Below are 19,599 nucleotides of genomic sequence, written 5' to 3' on the forward strand. Positions count from 1 at the left end.
TTGCAGAACTACATGTCCCATGAGGCATTGCAAGCCACTGACAGTTGCAAGCATGACTCCCAAAGGCAGAGGCGTGATGGGACTTGTAGTTCAACAACAGCTGGAGGGCCACAGGTTGAGCACCCATGCTGTAAAGCATTGCACCAGTGATCAGCCATGCAGTTCTCCTGTAGTCCCGTCAGTGTATCTTCAATTTGTCAGTGAAAGAACATTGACATAACCATTAGTCATTCCCTTCAATACCCAAGCAGCAGTGAGTAGTCCGTGTGTGGCACATATAACGTTTATTTCTGTATGGTAATACTCTGTGATCCTGTCACGGTACTGGCAACTTCAACATCCCCGCTTTTTTTCCCTACAATGTTACTTTATTTTTAAAAAGCTAGCATTTCCCCGGCATCAATTATGTTTATGGGCATCTAAGCAGCCTCATCTGTACCAGTTCCCTGGGACCCTAATCCCGGGTGTATCAAGCCATGCGGCCCATAATCTGTCAAATTTCTCAGGGTTCCCCCTATGCTACAATATGTATTTTTCCATGATAAGGCTATTACCCATGTGCTGAATCCAGGATTTAACCAACAGCGGGGTGGCAGATTTCCAGCTCATAAGTATTATTTTCCTAGCTTGAAACAGGGCTCTGGCAAAAGCCATCCTGGTCATTTCCTCTGGAATTGCCCCCTCCAGTACTCCCAGAAGGCAACCTAGCGGATCAAAAGGGACATTGGTTTGGAAAACCTGGTTAAGCGTGGCCAGGACCCCCTTCCAATATCTATGGGATTTGGGGCATCGCTATAGGAGGTGTATCGGATCACCTGGCATCTTATGCCGCATACACACGGTCGGACTTTTCGACCAGACTGGTCCGACGGACCAAATCCGGCAGACAATCCGATCGTGTGTGGGCTCCACGGGACCTTTAGCGGACTTTTCCAGTCGCAAATTTGACGGACTTTATATTTGGAACTTGCTTCAAATTTTTACGTTGTAACTCCGCCGGACCCAGAAATCCACTCATCTGTGTGCTAGTTTGACGGACAAAAAACAACGCTAGGGCAGCTATTGGCTACTGGCTATCAATTTCCTTATTTTAGTCTGGTGTACGTCATCACGTACGAATCCGTCGGACTTTTGTGTGATCGTATGTAGTTAAGTCCATTCGTTAAAGTCCGCCAAAAGTCCGACGAAAGTCTGTCAAAAGTCTGTCGGACGGGCTGTCGGACTTTTGTAGCCGAAAAGTCCGACCGTGTGTACGCGGCATTACACTTGCCACACATTGAATCGGGTAGTTTGGCCGTTTTGTGAAGTTTTACTGGGGTATAATGTGCCCACAACGGGATATACAGTTGGGATACTTTTTTGCGATACATTCAGCGAACAAGTGTTGACGGTTTGAAGGGCCTCTTCCCACTGCGCTCCTATAATAGGCCCTAAGTCTGTCTCCCACTGGGTCGCTGCTTTCATGGGGAATCTCTCTAATGCACATACACACGGCCGGTTTTGCCGTCGGAATAAACACCAAAGGTTTCTCCGACGGAACTCCGACGGAATTCCGCTCAAGCGGTCTTGCCTACACACGGTCACACCAAAGTCCAACAGTCCAGAAAGCGGTGACGTACAACACGTACGACGGGACTAGAAAAAGGAAGTTCAATAGCCAGTAACCAATAGCTGCCGTCTCATACTTGCTTCAGAGCATGCGTCGTTTTTGGTCTGTCGGAACAGCATACAGACGAGCAGTTTTCCCGATAGGAATTGGTTCCGTCGGAAATATTTAGAACATGTTTCATTTCTAGGTCCGTCAGAATTAAAAAAAAAAGTCCAATGAGGCATACACACGATCGGAATAGACGATGAAAAGCTTTCGTCTGACTTTTTCTGTCGGACATTCCGCTTGTGTGTACGTGGCATAAAAGTGCGGATAGAAGTATAAGATCACATTGGGATATTATACCCTTTGTGTCCGTTGCATTTTGTAGTATGTGGAAGACAGGAGTGGGTGATTGTACCCACTCCACTGCGGGACCTTGTGCTTTAACAGCGTGCTTTAATTGTAGGTAGTAAAATAGAATGCTGGAGTGCAGTGCAAATTTAGATTGCAGGTCAGCGAAAGAGAGTAGTCTCCCATTGTGAAAGACATGCTTGAGGAGAGTTATTCCCATGGGGCGCTACCTAGGTCCCTGTTGGAGCTTGGCCAGTTCCTCATACCATTTATTCCTCCATAATGGGCTGTAAGTTGTGTACCCCTTTACTTGCTGCAATTGTTTCACCTTATTCCACACCTTCTGAAGGAGTGTGTAAGTGGGCATTTGTTTGTTGTTCCATTGGAACAGCTGTGCCTCCAGGCCCTCCGGCATGGACTCCACCTCCATGCCACTGAGTAGGAGTTTGGCTGATGAACCAGCAGGCTTGGGAGCCATAGCTCCAATTAAGTGCTGCAGCCGTGCAGCCAAATAGTATATCCAAGGGTTGGAGAATGCCAAACCACCCCCCTCCTTTGGATATTGTAATTGTTCCAGTTTTATCCTGGGGGGGCTTGTTGTGTCAAAGGAGTAATCTGAATAGGGAGTTGACCACTCAAAACATTTTAAAAGGAATAGCCACAGTTGTGTTGTGAAGCAGAAATAGGAGTTGGGGCATAAGGGTCATCTTAATAAGGTCTGTTTCCCCCCCCTCCGGCGTTTCGATTGGCCAGAGCCGCGGTGACGTCACTCCCATGCATGAGCGGTCTGCCGATCACGGAATGGGCCCTGAAGAAATGGCACGAGCGGTGCAAGCGCCAATTGACGTTGGCGGTAGCGTATATATAGTGAATATCTCCTAAACGGTGCAAGTTTAGGAGATATTTACAGTACCTACTGTGACGGGGAGTCACTTTGGGTGGGGGGCTTTTAGAACCCAGCTTCTCATGGAGAGCTGTGGAAACTCCTTGTACAACTCCCCCAGCCCCTCCTATGTGTAAGTTACACTGGGTCTCAGGGGCACAGGGTGACCGAGAACCCCAGTCTGATCTCAAGAATATATGAAGATAAAGTCCCCCTTTCATCAGAGACTATTGCTAGATGGTTTGAGGTGGGGTGGGGTGGGGGTTGCTATGTGTTAAGTGCCCTTATCTCATTGTTTTGTGTCTGTCTGCCTTGGGAGAAAAGTATTTTGGGATGTATATGTGTGTCATTATGCAAAGTGGGGGGGTTGTCCCCTGAGTGTAGATCTGTGTGACTTTTGTTCAAATAAACAGTTCATGTTCCCGCTTTGCAGCCAAATGAGTCCTGTGAGTCCTGCCTAGTTCTTTTTTTGATCAAGAAGACATTTATTGAGCATCAAAAAATAAAAGGATACATAATCGAGTACCAAGTGCAACAGGCACTAAACAAAAGGATATCACATATGAAATGAATTGCAATTAGGCATTCTGCATAACTGTTCACAATATTTAGAGCATTTCAAAGGGCCAAACACATGTAATGATAGGTCCACCCGAGGGGGTCATTTTACAATACCTTCCTGCATAGGCATGTGGAGTACAGAAGATGACAACTATTATACACAACAGCATATGAGCCCTAAAGCTGAGGGGCAACAGCGAGTGTTTGATTTACGCTGAGTATTATGTCGCAACTGTAGGCTGGGCCTAATCTATGTGGACGCATCCTCCAGCCACCTCCCATATTTTGTTATATTTGACTGGGCAACCTCTATGTAGATACAGCACCTTTTTATAGGGGAGTGTGGAGTTCATCGCTCCCATCCACTGCTGAATAGTGGGAGAAGTTGTTTTAATCCAGGTGCGGGCGATTTGCATTCTCGCCAGAAATAGTGTTTCCTGTAGAAATATGTTGAGGTATTTCTCCTCTTCAGGGAGAGAGAGAATGCCGAGTAGGCACTGGCGGGGGCACAGGGATAGGGGGGAGCCCATGCGGTCATGTAGAAACCTAACTACCTGGGACCAGTATTCCTGGAGTTTTGGGCAGGACCATAGCAAATGGTAAAATGTACCCTGGGGGTCTCCGCACTTGGGGCATGCTAGACTGTAATTCGGTTTAAACCTAGATAGACGGGTTGGGGTGAGGTAGGACCTATGCAGGATGTATAAGTGCGTGAGTCTGTCTGATAGTTTAGGAGACACTGTCTTAGAAGTAGTCAATGCATCCTCCCAATCCTCATCTTCCATCGCTCCCAGGTCCGTCTCCCATTTGATCTTCAGCTGATATGCCTGCGAGGTGGCCGTGGGCAGTATGAGGTGGTTGTAGAAAAAAGATATCAGACCTTTAGGGTCCTGCCCGCAGATCACACTCATAAGGGGCAGCGTCTCAAGGGGACAGAACCTCCAAATTGGGAGTTAAGGGCGTGTCGGAGCTGGAGGTAGCGGAAGAGCATTTGGTTAGGCAACCCAAAGTCATCCTTGACGGCCTGAAATGACCTGATTAACCCATTGCTCAGGACATGTGAGAGGAAAAGAATTCCTTTGGCTATCCAGAGGTTTTGATCAGGGACAGTACGTAGTTCAGGGAGTTGGGAGTTGTCCCACAGAGGCATATGTGTGTGTAGTATAGGGGCCTTGGTTATGTTCATGGCATGTTGCCAAATTTTACAATGATGGATAGCATGTTGTTTCTAATGTCCGAGGGCCCATGGGTGCCTCGTAGGAGAACCTGGAGCGGGTGGGCAACCGGACCCATACAAGGGGAGCAGACCAGAGCTAAATAGCGGTCTCTATCTAGTTGGTTGAGTCCTGCCTAATTCATGGTTGTAATATCTATATTCAGACTGGAGGAAGCGGTATACGGCGGAAGCACTCAACCGGAGTGTAGGAAGTGATTCTTTTACACCTACAGGTAAGCCTTATTATAGGCTTACCTGTAGGTACAATTAAAGAGGAAGACTTTACTTCCTCTTTAAGGCCCCATTCACGCAAGTCAGATCTGTTTTTGCTGATCCCCCGCTGGCTGAGCAGAGCAGATGGATGACAGGTCTGCGCCTGCTCCACTTATGCAGAGCAGATACGGACACATCCCGTCCTGCTCTTTGGGCAGCCAGATATAAACTGACCTGCTGTATGTTTACACCCGGCTGCCCTCTTATCCGATCCAGCCAGCCGGAGGGAAATGGATCCCTTTCCGTTTTTAGGTTTTTGGTTTTTTTTTGCTGTATTGGAATGGACCCAGAAGTAGCTAGGTGTATACGGACACAAGTTTGTTTTTATCTGGCCCCCAAAGAGGAGAATGAAGGGTTCAATCAGGTTTGGCTAAAATTCAAAAAATCTAAATCTAAACTTTTTCTAAAATGAAACAAGAGCAAAATGGTAATGGAGACCTCAAATTATATATACTCTTCCCACGTCACTGGATCACATCTGGATAAATGAACATTAGGGGAAAATAACCCCTGAACAACACAAATATACACTCCTGTAGTGGTTGTGACAGGTGTCACAGACTCCCGTACTCAAGATGAGTTTGTCCTCCGTAAAAGCTTCCTTTGTCCGGTACCAGCACGATCCAAAATTCCTTAGCCCACCCAGTCACTTGTCAAAGCATCAGTGTAGGATGGGCCAAAGGATCTTGGATCGTGCTGGTACTGGACAAAGGAAGCTTTTACGGAAGACAGGCTCATCTTGAGTACGGGGTCCGTGACATGGGTGACAGTGGTGGGATATTGTTCAGAAATATTAGTGTCTCAAGTGAAAGAGCCCCTTCATTCTTTCAATACAAACCACACATATAAGTCCCTGGATAACAGGTGGTAACACGAAAAGCTGAGTCCGGTGTGCCTGTACGGTAAGTCTGATTAGTGCAGATCAGACTGGGGTTCTTGGTTGCCCTGTCCCCCTAATAGGCACAGGGAGACTTACACATAAGAGGGGCCAGGGAAGCTATTCAAGTAGTCTCCAGAGCTCTCTAAGGTAAGCTTGGTTCCCCCCCGCCCAAAGTAACTCCCGTCACAACAGGTATTATCAACTCAACGTGTTTCCTGGATTTGAGGCCGTCTGCTTCATCAGGAACTCGAGTGTAAGTTGGCTCCTAGAATTATGAAACCAGTGATATAAATTCCCAATAGAGGTGCCCGGGGGGGGGGGGGGTACTCCAGCACCAGTGCATCATGTGGGCCATCTCAGGTATGTGGACTTTATTATTTCTTCCATTAAAAGGATATTTGCAAAAATCTCATCAACTATTTTCAAGCAAGGGATATAAACTTATTTTCATATCAACAGTGCCAAAAACCTTATAGTATATTGGCCCAATATCCAAAACTTGATGGTTCCACAACTTGCTTAGAGAAAATGTTCCCACAATATGTTAGCCCCTATTGTGTCTGGGGGGGGGGGGGGGGGGTAGGCTCAAAGTGCGCAGGTGCTGGAAGATTACGGTATTTGATCATTTTAATTGCATCAAAATACTGATTGAATGATCATATCAATACTGTGTTAAGTAGGAGCGATCACAATCATTGATTAAAATTTTGAACAATGCTGCATAGATGGTTTTGTTTCACGTTTTGTGATAGACTGAATATAATGACCAAAAAATATGATCTACCAGTTACAATGTAACTGGTCTAGCAAAAATAAGAACTTACTGAATTACAATCAATTCTCCTGACACACGCAGATATTTGTTCGATTATCAGAAGTGATTGACGAAATCCAGGCACAGGCAATCATCATGGCAGAGTCAAGCGTGGCCACCTGTTAGAATGTAGACCCTTTAAAACATAATGGGGAAGATTTACTAAAACTCGAGCAGCTATACATGGTAGTCAATCTGCTTCTAACTTCACCTTGTTCAATTAAGCTTTGACAATAAGCGTAGGTTCACATTTGGAGTGATTTGGCATGCTTTTTGACATGTCAATGGCACCGATTCTCAAAATTAGTTCCTGTACTACTTTTGGCGACTTCGGGGGGGGGGGGGGCGATTTGTATAGTCATAGGTGCAGGAACCCACACAGATATCTGTCAAATCGCCCCATAAGTCGGATTGCATTGCCTGATTGAAAGCTGATTAGTTTCTATGCAGAACTGCACCAGATTTTGCACACTCCAGTTTTAGTAAATCTCCCCCAATGTCATGGTTCTGTGTATACAAAGGAAAGTGGTGGAGCTAATGTACAAAATGAGGATGGAAAAAAAAATTACTGGAACAGTACAGAAACCATCAGGGTCATTCAGATATACGTGTTGGAATAGCGTCAAAGGATATGTCCTAGTGTCGCGCGTTATCACACAATGGCAGCAGTGGACAATGCACAGCATATATTTAACCTCCCTGGCGGTATGATTATTTCGGATTTTAGGTGCTGAAAGCGGTACAATTATTTTGCATGGAAATTTGGCGTTTTATATTGTAGGTCTGTAAATCTTAACAATAACACACTTAAATCTGTCCAAACCAGAGTCTAGTAGATATCCCGGGTATGATAAAGTTTGAAACACAAAAACATAAATTATAATATAATAAATAAAAATAAATAATTTAAAAAAATAAAAATAAATAGTAATAAAATAAATTTCCCCACAATTCACTATCGCTCAATTCTGCAAGTGTTCTAATTTACTATCGCTGTTTTCTAGCTGGTCTAAAGCCACTTTTGACATAAAGGGACACTTTTTGGTTGCTATGGACAATCTCCAGTTTCCAGGCAGAAAGAACAGTATATATAATATAAAACTGCATGCAGGGCATGGGCCAAAACACTGGGGACAAAAGGGATGTGAAATAATTTCATACAGTACTGTAATCTGTAAGATTACAGTACTGTATGTGTTATGATTTTTACTTTTTTTTTAATTTGCCGCCAGGCTCCGCCCCCGTGCGTCGCGACGCTCGCAGGGAACGGAGCCTGGCACAGAGAGGCTTCGGAGGAGGACGGAGCCCTCGGACACTGCAGGGGACATCGCAGGATCCCGGGGACAAGGTAAGTAAGGAGAAACCAGGATCCTGCGATGTAATCCCGAGTGTGGCTCAGGGTTACCGCTAATGGTCCTGAATTTTAACCCCGAGCCACACTCGGGAAAACCGCCAGGGAGGCTACATGGAAGTTTTCATGCCTGCAGGTCAGTTTTAAAGTGTGATTTTAAAAGGAGATATCTTGCAGCACATGTTGGTTTTGTTCGTTAATGTTGTAGAATATTGGCATGATCATTTTCCATTCTCCTTTTGGCTCTTGAAAATAATTAATATAGAATCGTAGTTACACAGCTGTCAGGAATCCCATTTTGCCTATACACAGTATGAAGACTAAGTGCCGGTTCACACAGGGGCGGCACGACTTGCAGGTCGCCTCAGCGAGGCGACCTGCAAACGACTTCCGAGGCGACTTGCAAAACGACTTCTGTATAGAAGTCTATGCAAGTCGCCTCAAGTCGCCCCCAAAGTAGTACAGGAACCTTTTTCTAAGTCGGAGCGACTTGCGTCGCTCCTATTAGAACGGTTCCGTAGCACAGAACGGGAGGCGACTTGTCAGGCGACTAGGTCGCCTGACAAGTCGCCCCTGTGTGAACCGAGCCTTACACAATTTGCAGAAATTACTAGCATCTCTTTTTTTATCCAGTAACTTTTCAGATTCTTAGGGGGATGGGGGTTGTGGTATTTTCACAAATCACTTGTACTAAAATTTGTGGAAAACTTTTGTGTATTGTCATCCATTTTGTTTGATCCCCGTGGTGGTGAGACTGAGCAGGCCAGACTAGACTGTTTATTGCCTGCCCTTATTCTTCTGTTTCAAGGTTGTTTTTGGCCATCTGGCCAGAGGTGTGTTCTGGGTTGTCCCCAAGGTCTAGAGGTCTATTCAGTGGCTCCTGCTGCTGTGTCTAAGCCAATAAGAAGGGAGAGACCTGGGAGAGGCTCTCGTGCACATCGCTGGATCGCAATGGGGCTCAGGTAAGTTGGGGGTGCTGGGGGGGGGACTGCACACTGAAAGCTTGTTTACCTTCATGCATATAATGCATGAAGGTAAAAAATGTTTACCTTTTACAGCCACTTTAAGCCTTGGGATAAAAAAAAGGCTTGGACATCCACCTCTAATGCCGCGTTCACACGAGCGGACTTTACGGCAGAATTTGTCCGGTGTACTGGATTTCGTCGGACAATTCGATCGTGTGTGAGCTCCAGCGGACTTTGTTTGCTCAAAAGTTGGATGGACTTAGATTTGAAACATGTTTTAAATCTATCCGACGGACTCGAGTCCGGTCGAAAAGTCCGCTCATCTGTATGCTAGTTCGACGGACAAAAAGCCACGCTAGGGCAGCTATTGGCTACTGGCTATGAACTTCGTTGTTTTAGTACGGTCGTACGTCATCACGTACGAATTCCACGGACTTTGGTGGATTGTGTGTAGGCAAGTCCGTTCATTTAAAAAAGTCCGTCATAAAGTCGGTCGAAAAGTCCGCTGTGCAAAGTCTGCCGTAAAGTCCGCTCGTGTGTACGCGGCATAAGAGATGACAATAGATGGGAACATTGCTCTGCAGTGAAATATTTTGCCTGCCATTTGGATGCTCCCACATTTAGATCTATCAGCAACATTAAACTGGTTCCGCCTGGTCTATTGTACAATGAAGGCCAGGTGGGACCGCTTTTGTTCTGGGAGGACGTCATGTGACCTCCTTCCATTCTTGCCACACATGCGCGCCCCTGGGGACGTGCAACATGCCGATTGGTGGTGAGCTGTGTCCCACGAACACAGCGCATTACTGATCACAGTAAAGAGCTCTCGCTGTCTGATGAAAGGAAAGCCAATAAGCGACTTTCCTGTGACGGGACATTTACACTGATAATCATTGTAGCCTCATCAGTGCCTCATCAGTTTAGCCTCATTAGTGCTGCCTCATCAGTGCCGCCTCATCAGTGCCTCCTCATTAGTGCAGCTTCATCAGTGCAGCCTACCTGCTAGCTCACTCCACATCCAATCCGCGCTCTGGGGCTTTCGGCTTTGCCACTCCCACTCCAAATCCATTACACAGCTTCACCTGCAGCACTGGGCTTCTCCCGACCATACAGACTGCATTGGGGCAGGGTCTAAGTGTTAGTGGGGCACCCGGTCCCACCCCTCCCCTGCTCTCTGTGGAAAACTGCTGTCTCTGTGTACCTGGTTGCTCCACAGACAGTGCCATCATGGGGCGTGGGCGGCCCCCTATGTGCAGGCAGCGTTGGCATCAGGGGCAGCTGTTTTGAGCCCCAAAACAATGACTGGGCCCAGGGCAGCTGCCCTATTTGCCTCGCGTTAAAGACGGCCTGGTTTATATAACGCCGGCAGTTTACGTAGCGCTTTACAACATAAGGGCAGAGAGTGCAATTACAATACAGTAGGAATCAGAGCCCTGCCATGTTAGAGCTTACAGTCTAAGAGGGAGGGTCAAGAGATACAAAAGGTAATAACTGTGTGGGATGGGCTGGTGGAGAAAATAAAAGTACAGTTGTTAGGTGGGGGCAGGATAGGCCTCTCTGAAGAGATGAGTTTTCAGGGATCGTCTGAAATTGGAGTAGAAGATAGTCGGACAGATTGGGGTAGGGAGTTCCAGCTGATGGGAGAGGCTCTAGAGAAGTCCTGGAGGTGAGCATGGGATGAGGTGACAAATGAGATAGAGAGCAGGAGGTCTTGGAATGAACTAAGAGAACGATTTGATTGATATTCTGAGACTAAATCAGTAATATAGTTAGGGGCAGAGCTGTAGATGATTTTGTAAGTTTATTGTTAGTATTTTGAATTTAATATGTTGGGTGAGCGGATTGACAGAGAGGGGTGGGGGACACTGAACGGTTGGTAAGGTGGACGAGTCTAGCAGCATCATTCATGATGAACTGAAGGGGGGGGGGGGGGGGAGCCAGTGTAAGGGTAAGCCAATGAGGAGAATATGACAGAACCAGGTAAATATATCCACCCCTAAACAACTGTTGGTGTAAGACACAAATTTGCTGGTAATAACAATAATAGTCTGTGTTGGTGGTGAAGGCCATTAAAATAGTTTAGTGACATCTGTAAAAGCTTTGTTGTATTTGTTTTTTTCTCAGTCTCTTTGTTACAATCTTATTTTCTCCCTGTGTTCTGTAGGGTCCATTATGGCGGAGTCGGTGGCCATGTTGAATTTCTACCCAAGTTTTCCAGCTGGACAGGAACAGTCCAAATCCGGCGAGTTTATTTTTCTCGTGGACCGGTCTGGGAGTATGGAATGTTCAATGAATTCTAAGCCAAATGCCCCTCAGCGGATTCATAGTGCCAGGGTAAGTAAATTGCCCAAACTGACCATCTAAGAAAGACGAAATGAAACAGTTTTTCAGGATACTTGTTGTAAATACTTAACAGTTGTACGTTTATGGAAAAGCCACTTAGCATCAGGCAGGCCATGGGTTGTCCCTTATGTAAGTGCCTTTAGTGCTCAACATTTCCTATGTTGCTTTGTGCAATTTAGCCGAGTAAATTGATAGCCAACATGTCACGCTTCAAAATCGCACCCGCTCGTGGAATGTCGACAAACTTTTACCCATAAAAATGTCCATAGGCGACGTTTAAAAAATTCTACAGGTTGCATGTTTTGAGTTACAGAGGAGTTCTAGGGCTAAAATTATTGCTCTCGCTCTACCGCTCGTGGCGATACCTCACATGTAAGGTTTGAACACCGTTTTCATATGCGGCCGCTACTCACGTATTCGTTTGCTTCTGCACGCGAGCTCAGCGAGACGGGACGCGTTCAAAAAATTTTTTTATTATTATTTATTTTGCCTTTCGCCGCCGCTAAAAGTGATCTTGTGGTGAATCTGTTGCAGAGACCACTTTTATCTGAAAGCGGACCGCCCACTGAAGAAGAGCTAGCTGCTGCCATAACAGCGATATTCCTCTTCAAAGTACTGACATAAAACTGCGGCATGCGGTGCGTAAGTGGTTAAAGTGATGCTAAGGTCCTTTTTTTTTTTTTTTTGTTAAAAATAACAAACATGTTACACTTACCTGCTCTGTGCAGTGGTTTTGCACAGAGCTGCCCAGATCCTCCTCTTCTTGGGTACCTCTTCAGCACTCCTGGCCACTCCCTCCTGTTGATTGCCCCCACAGCAAGCAGCTTGCTATGGGGGCACCCGAGCCGCAACTCCTTGAGTCCATTCGGACACGCAGCCAGAGCCCAGCCCCACCCCGCCCTCTCTCCTCATTGGCTCATTGACTTTGACAGCAGCGGGAGCCAATGGCATTTCGCTGCTGCCTCAGCCAATGAGGAGGTAGAGTCCCGGACAGCCGAGTCTCTCATGCAACATCGCTGGATCATGATGGGGCTCAGGTAAGTATTGAGGGGGGCTGCCGCACACAGAAGGCTTTTTATCTTAATGCATAGAATGCATTAATGCCGCGTACACACGACCGGACTTTCCAGCAGAAAAGGTCCGACAGAATCATTCCGACATTCCGATCGTGTGTGGGCTTCATCGGACTTTTTCTTTCTAAAATTCTGACGGACCTAGAAATATAACATGTTTCAAATCTTTCCGACGGAATCAGTTTCTATTGGGAAAACCGCTCGTCTGTATGCTAGTCCGACTGACCAAAAACAACGCAAGGGCAGCTATTGGCTACTGGCTATTGAACTTTGTTTTTTCTAGTCCCGTCGTACGTCATCGCGTTCTAAACGATCTGACTTTGGTGTGATCGTGTGTAGGCAAGTCCGTTTCAGCGGAACTCCGTCGGAAAGACTGTCGGAGTCTATTCTGACGGAAAGTCCGGTGTGTGTATGCGGACAAGAGCCTCCCTGAGGATGAACCACAATGCTGAAGCCGCAAAAGTAAAGCACAGGCGTCACAGTGCATCAGAGGAGCTGAAGGCAAAAGGTGCCGATCTTGGCACTGATCAGGTGCTTATGTGGCAGCACATGGTCTACCGGATGTGGGGTGACTTATCTTTTAATAAACATACATTTGTCTTTTAATTGAATTTACTTTACCTGTGATTGTATCTATTTCTCATCCTTTAATCTTCTAATAACTGAAAGATAAACTGTCTACAATTGTTAGATTATGATGTATGATTGCATCCCATAATTGATTCTCCTGTTCACTTTTTACTTTCTGCATGTGAGCTGACAAGTAGCTCAAACTCCTCATTTGCAATGCTTTTGTTAGCCTTTCTGATCATCAAATAAGGGGACTTGATTTACTTAAAGTGGTTGTAAAGGCACAAGGTTTCTTACCTTCATGCATTCTAAGCATGAAGGTAAAAAACCTTCTGTGTGTAGCAGCCGCCCCCCCCAATACTTACCTGAGCCCCCTCTCAATCCAGCGATGACCACGGGAGCCTTACCTCTCTGGGGACTTGCACTCCTGATTGGCTTTTGGCAGCAGCGGAAGCCATTGGCTCCCACTGCTGTCAATCACAGCCAGTGAGCCAATCAGGAGACTGAGGGGCTGGGGCCAAGCCATGTGTGAGTGGACACACTGAGCCATGGCTCGGACGTGCGCCTGCTTGCAAGCTGCTTCCTATGTGGGCACCTGGCAGAAGGGAGGGGCCAGGAGCGCTGGTGTGGGACCCGAGTAGAGGAGGATCTGGGCTGTTCTTTACAAAACTGCTGCACAGAGCAGAGAAGTATAATATGTTTGTTATTTTAGAAAAAAAAAAAACAAGACTTTAATATCACTTTAAGTGTGATGTTTAGAGAAGTTAATCGGACCTGGGCTTGATTTCTTACATACGTAAATTTAAAGCATCGAGTCATAGAAACAGCAATTATCTGTGTTTAAATAGATAACTGGAGGCACAGGGATTTCCGTAACCTCAGTTTCTATTAAAATAAATATGGTTCTGTTCTGATCAGAGCAGAGTCCAATTTGGTTGTAAGTCCAACAAAGTTAGCCTGGATACCCAACTGACACAATCGGCCCAATAAATTGCTGTAATAGGTTTATAACACGTCACACAAAACATGGGAAAATAAGGTTAATAAAGATACAGTAGTGTATACATTAAAGTACACAGAAGCACAACCACTGGCAGAGGATACACGCATTAAAATGTATGCCGGAAATGTGGACTAACTCACTCGATTGGACATTTGGTTCATATATTTGAAAGTTTTCAACTTGAAGGGTCGGATAAAGGGGACATACTGTGTAATATAGGGCTATAAACAATAGGCCTTTTTCCAGGAAAGCAGGTAAGGAAAACCTGTCTGTCAACCTGGCCATTAATGTAAATAGCTGGGTCAAAACCCGAACCATATGGCATATCACTGCATATTTTTTGCCCCAAAAAAGTACTGTATGTTCGATATAAAGAAATTATACATACTCCTAGTTATATAAAATTATATATTTCTTTCCTTTCCAGTGACCCCATTTATTATCTTTTCTCTGCAGGAGACACTGGTTCTTCTATTGAAGAGTTTACCTCTTGGATGTTACTTTAATATTTATGGCTTTGGCTCCCATTTTGAGGCTTTCTTCCCGTGAGTATAAAGATTGGGCAGATTAAGTGAAGCCGTTTTATTCTGAGGTTTGAATCTGTGATTAACCTTATTACAGTATGGGCTCTTGCATCTGACTGGTGTGTGGCTGTTGGGAACATATCAGCTCTGTGATAATCTCCAACTACTGTGTAGACAGTTTGCTAGAGTTTTCTTGTCTCAACTCTTGAGCCTCCTGTCCATCAACATGAAGAGGACTCTTTGGCTAAAATGTTGGGATGCGGAATGAGCATACAAAAAGCGTCTGATTCACATACCCTTTGAGTGACAATGTCTTTTTTTTAGAGTTGTCCTGAAGGCCCTCATCAACCACTTGGAGCAGGATTACCGTCTAACCCAGCAGAAAAAGTCTAGGGCTCAGCCGGGGAAGGCTCATATTTTCCACAGAAGAAAAGTTCCTTTTGTTAATCTCAGGCCTCCACCTCCAAAGCCAACTCTAAACCTGGATCCCAGACAGTGTTGCCAACCGTCATTATTTTTACTGGCAGCCAGTAAAAAACAGGCAATTTTCTCCTGCCAGTAAATGCCAGTAAAAGGAAAAAGTTGCCAGTAAAAAATATGCCTGTGATGTTTTGGCTTGGTCCAGAGTTGGCCGAGACCATCCGAGTGCCTGCTACAGTGTGTTCGGGCAGCTCTGGTGGAGGCGGTGACTGAGCGTGTCGTGTAATGTCATGGTGCAAGGGAGCCAAGCCAGAGCCTCGTGTGTGGGTCTACAGGACAAGAGCAGGGCAGGTCGGGAGCAGGACTGTCAGTGCTGTTTACACTGGAGTGGACTGAAGGGACCAAGAGTCAACTTCATGTGTGTGTGTGCCTTTCTATTCTAATTTCTTGCCATCCTGAGCCCTGTCCCTGAGCTACTTACTATATCGAAAATAAAATAAGAAATATGTTTTTTGCCCTAATATCTACATTAAATCGCATTGCTAATTGCACATTGTACTTGTTTGTAGCCTAAATACTAAAATTTGCACTTAAAACTGTAATTTTGTAACTTTTGGAAATGCCAGTAAAACTTGGCTGTTCCAGGAAATTTTGGGTGTCGTGTCAGTACATATCAATCTGGTAGGTTGGCAACACTGAACCCAGACCATTTGCAAAAATCTGTACATGTAATGCCGCGTACACACGAGCGGACTTTACGACAGACTTTGCCCGGCGGACTGGATTTCGTCAGACGATTCGATCGTGTGTGGGCTCCAGCGGACTTTGTTTTCTCAAAAGTTGGATGGACTTAGATTTGAAACATGTTTTAAATCAATCCGTCGAAATCGAGTCCGGTCGAAAAGTCCGCTCGTCTGTATGCTAGTTCGACGGACAAAAAGCCACGCTAGGGCAGCTATTGGCTACTGGCTATGAACGTCCTTGTTTTAGTCCGGTCGTACGTTATCACGTACTAATTCGACGGACTTTGGTGGATTGTGTGTAGGTGTCACGGAACGTCCCTCACTTCGCTTGAGTGCTGCCGTCAGTATACTGCTTCCTAAGTTCTGAAACACGAGTCCAATGGATCCGGCTATAGGAACCCCCAAGAACTAGACAACACCAGTCTTGGAGTACATCAGGACTAACTCTTTATTTGAGATCTCACACACATTTATACAGCAGGCTGACTCAAAGCTAACCTAATTAAGATGAGCTAATTTACTAAAAAAATTACCTAGACCAGATGACAGACTTGTGGGCACCGAGCTTCACACAGTAGTATAAACACAATAGCTGGAGCTAATTACAATTAACAATACAAACAACAATCTCCCCCCGTCCTCAGCCTAGTCATCAACAGTTCGTCTCCTAGCCAGTCCTGGAGGCTAATGTGATCAGCTCACTCAATTAACAGGTTGAGTTCAGAATCAACCAAACCAATAATAGTCTCTACATACATCCTGGGAGATATTGTGGACAAATATTACTGTCCCATTTTAAGTAGTCCAAGATATATTTTCTCACTCACCCTGTGCCAGGATAGCACAGGGTGACTTAAACATAAGATGTATATGGGGAGCTGAAACAAGGACATCCCCTACTTTCCAAGGGATTCTGAGTTCCACGGGCCCTCCCGTCACATCTCTCCCCTTTCGGCAGAAGACTAACACAGGAGAAGACCCCAGACGGGTTGACTCCGAAGTTAGTCAGTAGTTCCAGTCCTCTAATGCCTGTACCCACACAGTACCCCAAATAAATTGTTCCAAACAAAGCATTACTCACCCAGCCAACCTCTGCCTCTCTGAGAGAACATATCTGCCGCTGGGGAGAGGCCTGGACTGGCCCTTCTCTCTGGAGTCCTTTCTGCCGCTGGAGAGAAGACAGGGTGACTGGGCTCACTCTGTCATGCTGTTGGGGATCTGAGCCCACTGCCCAGCATCCCTGGGGTATACAGGTGGAGACTGAAGTCCCATCCATCTTCACAGGAAATCCATCCTTTGTTAGTTGAGGGCAGAGTCCAGCAGTCCTCGGCCCTGTAGCCAGCCCTTCTGCTGGAAAACCCACACCATCTGTTCCGGCTAACTGTTGGGGAGGGAGGCCGACTGCCCCGCCTCCCTGGAACTCTGTAGTTGTTGCCGGTGCTGGGCAGAGGTTGGTAACACTCTGCCCTGTTGTCAGCACTTCTGCTGGGGACTCCGCATCCTCTGCTCCAGCTAACCGTTGGGGCAGGAGGCTGGCTTCCTCCACCCTCCACCTCCTCTCCCTGTATCTGCTGCTGGGAAGTGATTGCCACCTTCTCACCCTGGGCCTCCGAAACTGACACAGGTGTGGGGCAGAGGTCTTGGACCCTCTGTCCGGTTGCCAGATCTTCAGCTGGAGAAGTTTGTTGTAACTCCACAGATACTGCTGTTGGTGCTGGGCAGAGCACAGTGAAGTTTGGCCCTAATACCAGCTCTTCTGCTGGAGGCTCATCAGGTTGTTTTTCCTCAGCAGAAAAGTCTATTAAATCCCCTGTCTCTATAACTGGTGTCTGGGGATAAAGGTTCACCATCTCCTGTCCATGGAACCCAGAAGATGTTATCAGTGCTGGACAGAGGTTAGAAGAGCTCTGCCCTGCGGTCAGCACTTCAGGTTTGGGGACGGCAATCTTCAGATTTTCCACTGCCGATTCCCTGGCATGGTGCTGAACGTGTTCTAGCAGTTTCCTGTATGCCCTTTCCAGATGCTGTTCCTTCCTTAGCAAATGGTCCAGATCAGGTTTGAGCTCTGAGACCCCTGCAAGACCGAGCATAGCCTCTCTATATTCTCGCAGGTCCTCAAGGTCAGGCTCCCCTTCATCGCCAAACATAAAATGATCTGTAAGGCTCTCCCACAGCAATCCAGGGCCTCCAAAGTCATATCCCTCCGGAGAGCATTCTGTTGTCTCCCCTAAATATCCCTCCTCTGCGTGCCATTGCAGAGCCCGATAATGATTGTCCAGCTCCTGGACCAGCCTGTCCAACTCAGTCACCCATTGCTCCTGGGGCCGCTCTCCCAGGAATGTCATCCGCAATGCCCTTTGGTCACTGGCCCGTTGCTCTTGGGTTGGAAAGCACTTGCCCTGTTTTATACCAGCGAGCTGGAGGGCTCCAATCCAGAGCTCCACCCGAATTTGCTGCCTAAGCTCCAGGTATTCATCCTCAGACACAGTCCTGGTGTATGTTGAAAGGATGATCCACAGCAGCCCCGGGAACTCTGATGCCAGGTCCATATCTCCGCTGGGGTGACTGAAGTCTGATATCCTGATCTTGGATCCAGGTGAAGGTTTAGATTTCCCAGACTGCAGGAAGCTTTCTCGCTGCTTGCCACCAATGCCATAGAAAGTCCCTCACTTCGCTTGAGTGCTTCCGTCAGTATACCGCTTCCTAAGTTCTGAAACACGAGTCCAATGGATCCGGCTATAGGAACCCCCAAGAACTAGATAACACCAGTCTTGGAGTACATCAGGACTAACACTTTATTTGAGATCTCACACACATTTATACAGCAGGCTGACTCAAAGCTAACCTAATTAACATGAGCTAATTTACTAAAAAATTTACCCAGACCAGATGACAGACTTGTGGGAACCGAGCTTCACACAGTAGTATAAACACAATAGCTGGAGCTAATTACAATTAACAATACAAACAACAATCTCCCCCCGTCCTCAGCCTAGTCATCAACAGTTCGTCTCCTAGCCAGTCCTGGAGGCTAATGTGATCAGCTCACTCAATTAACAGGTTGAGTTCAGAATCAACCAAACCAATAATAGTCTCTACATACATCCTGGGAGATATTGTGGACAAATATTACTGTCCCATTTTAAGTAGTCCAAGATATATTTTCTCACTCACCCTGTGCCAGGATAGCACAGGGTGACTTAGACATAAGAAAAGATGCAAAAATACTCTTGCGCACAGGTGTATTGGCTAAAAGATCCCAAGGGTTCAGGAAGGACTGTGGATTTCGGCCTTGCTGCTCTTAAGGATGGGATTGTCCTAGTATTAAATGAAAAGAAAGAAAAAAAGAGCGCACCAGCCTAGTGCATTATCCTTGACAGATTTATTGATTAAAAATAAGATAAAATCTACTCACAAAGGTCGAAGAAAAAATCGCATTGTATATGGCACAGAGGCGAATAGTCCAGTGGTAGCAGTTTTCCAGGTCCCAGGAAGGAGGCGTACGGACTACTGCTGGCTAACGCGTTTCGAAGGTTACCCTTCTTCATCAGAGCCTTAGTAGTGTTGGTCTCCTGCTGGTTTTTATACATGTGTCCATCCAGACAAGACTGGTCAGGTTAGTTCTGAGGCTCCTCCCTTAATTAGTGGGCGGTCCTCTGAGGAGGGTGGGTCTTGGCTTTGTTGTCATTATTATAGGGCCATAGTGTATTTATTTTTAATGTTTTAAAAAAACTTTTTACATTTAATATGATTTTAGTTTAATTTATAGTTTTAGTTGTAATTTCTAGTTACTAGTTCTAGCTCTGGTATTTCAATTTTGATTTTTAATTTTTAATTTCTAATTTTTAGTTTATAATTCATATTTAGATTTAGATTTAGATCAGCGGCCATGCATATAGTCAGGAAACTAAAACTATAAATTAAACTAAAATCATATTAAATGTAAAAAGTTTTTTAATAACATTAAAAATAAATACAAATCACCCATTTGAACTAAAAGAATCCTTTCTGCTACCACACAGGAACCAGCTGATTTTG

At 45.8% G+C, this 19,599-nt stretch overlaps 1 protein-coding gene across 1 annotated transcript in view; it reads left to right on the forward strand.

The window, feature by feature from the left end:
• The window catches only part of LOC141121389 (von Willebrand factor A domain-containing protein 5A-like), a gene marked incomplete in the record, with an annotated part of 791,688 nt that overhangs the window by 681,153 nt on the left and 90,936 nt on the right, over nucleotides 1-19,599 (forward strand). The window contains 2 exon segments of the mRNA XM_073611104.1: nucleotides 11,050-11,219; nucleotides 14,331-14,419. Coding sequence (XP_073467205.1) covers nucleotides 11,050-11,219; nucleotides 14,331-14,419 — 259 coding nt within the window.

The sequence above is a fragment of the Aquarana catesbeiana genome, linkage group LG01, assembly GCF_042186555.1.
Source record: "Aquarana catesbeiana isolate 2022-GZ linkage group LG01, ASM4218655v1, whole genome shotgun sequence".
Classification (NCBI taxonomy): domain Eukaryota; kingdom Metazoa; phylum Chordata; class Amphibia; order Anura; family Ranidae; genus Aquarana; species Aquarana catesbeiana.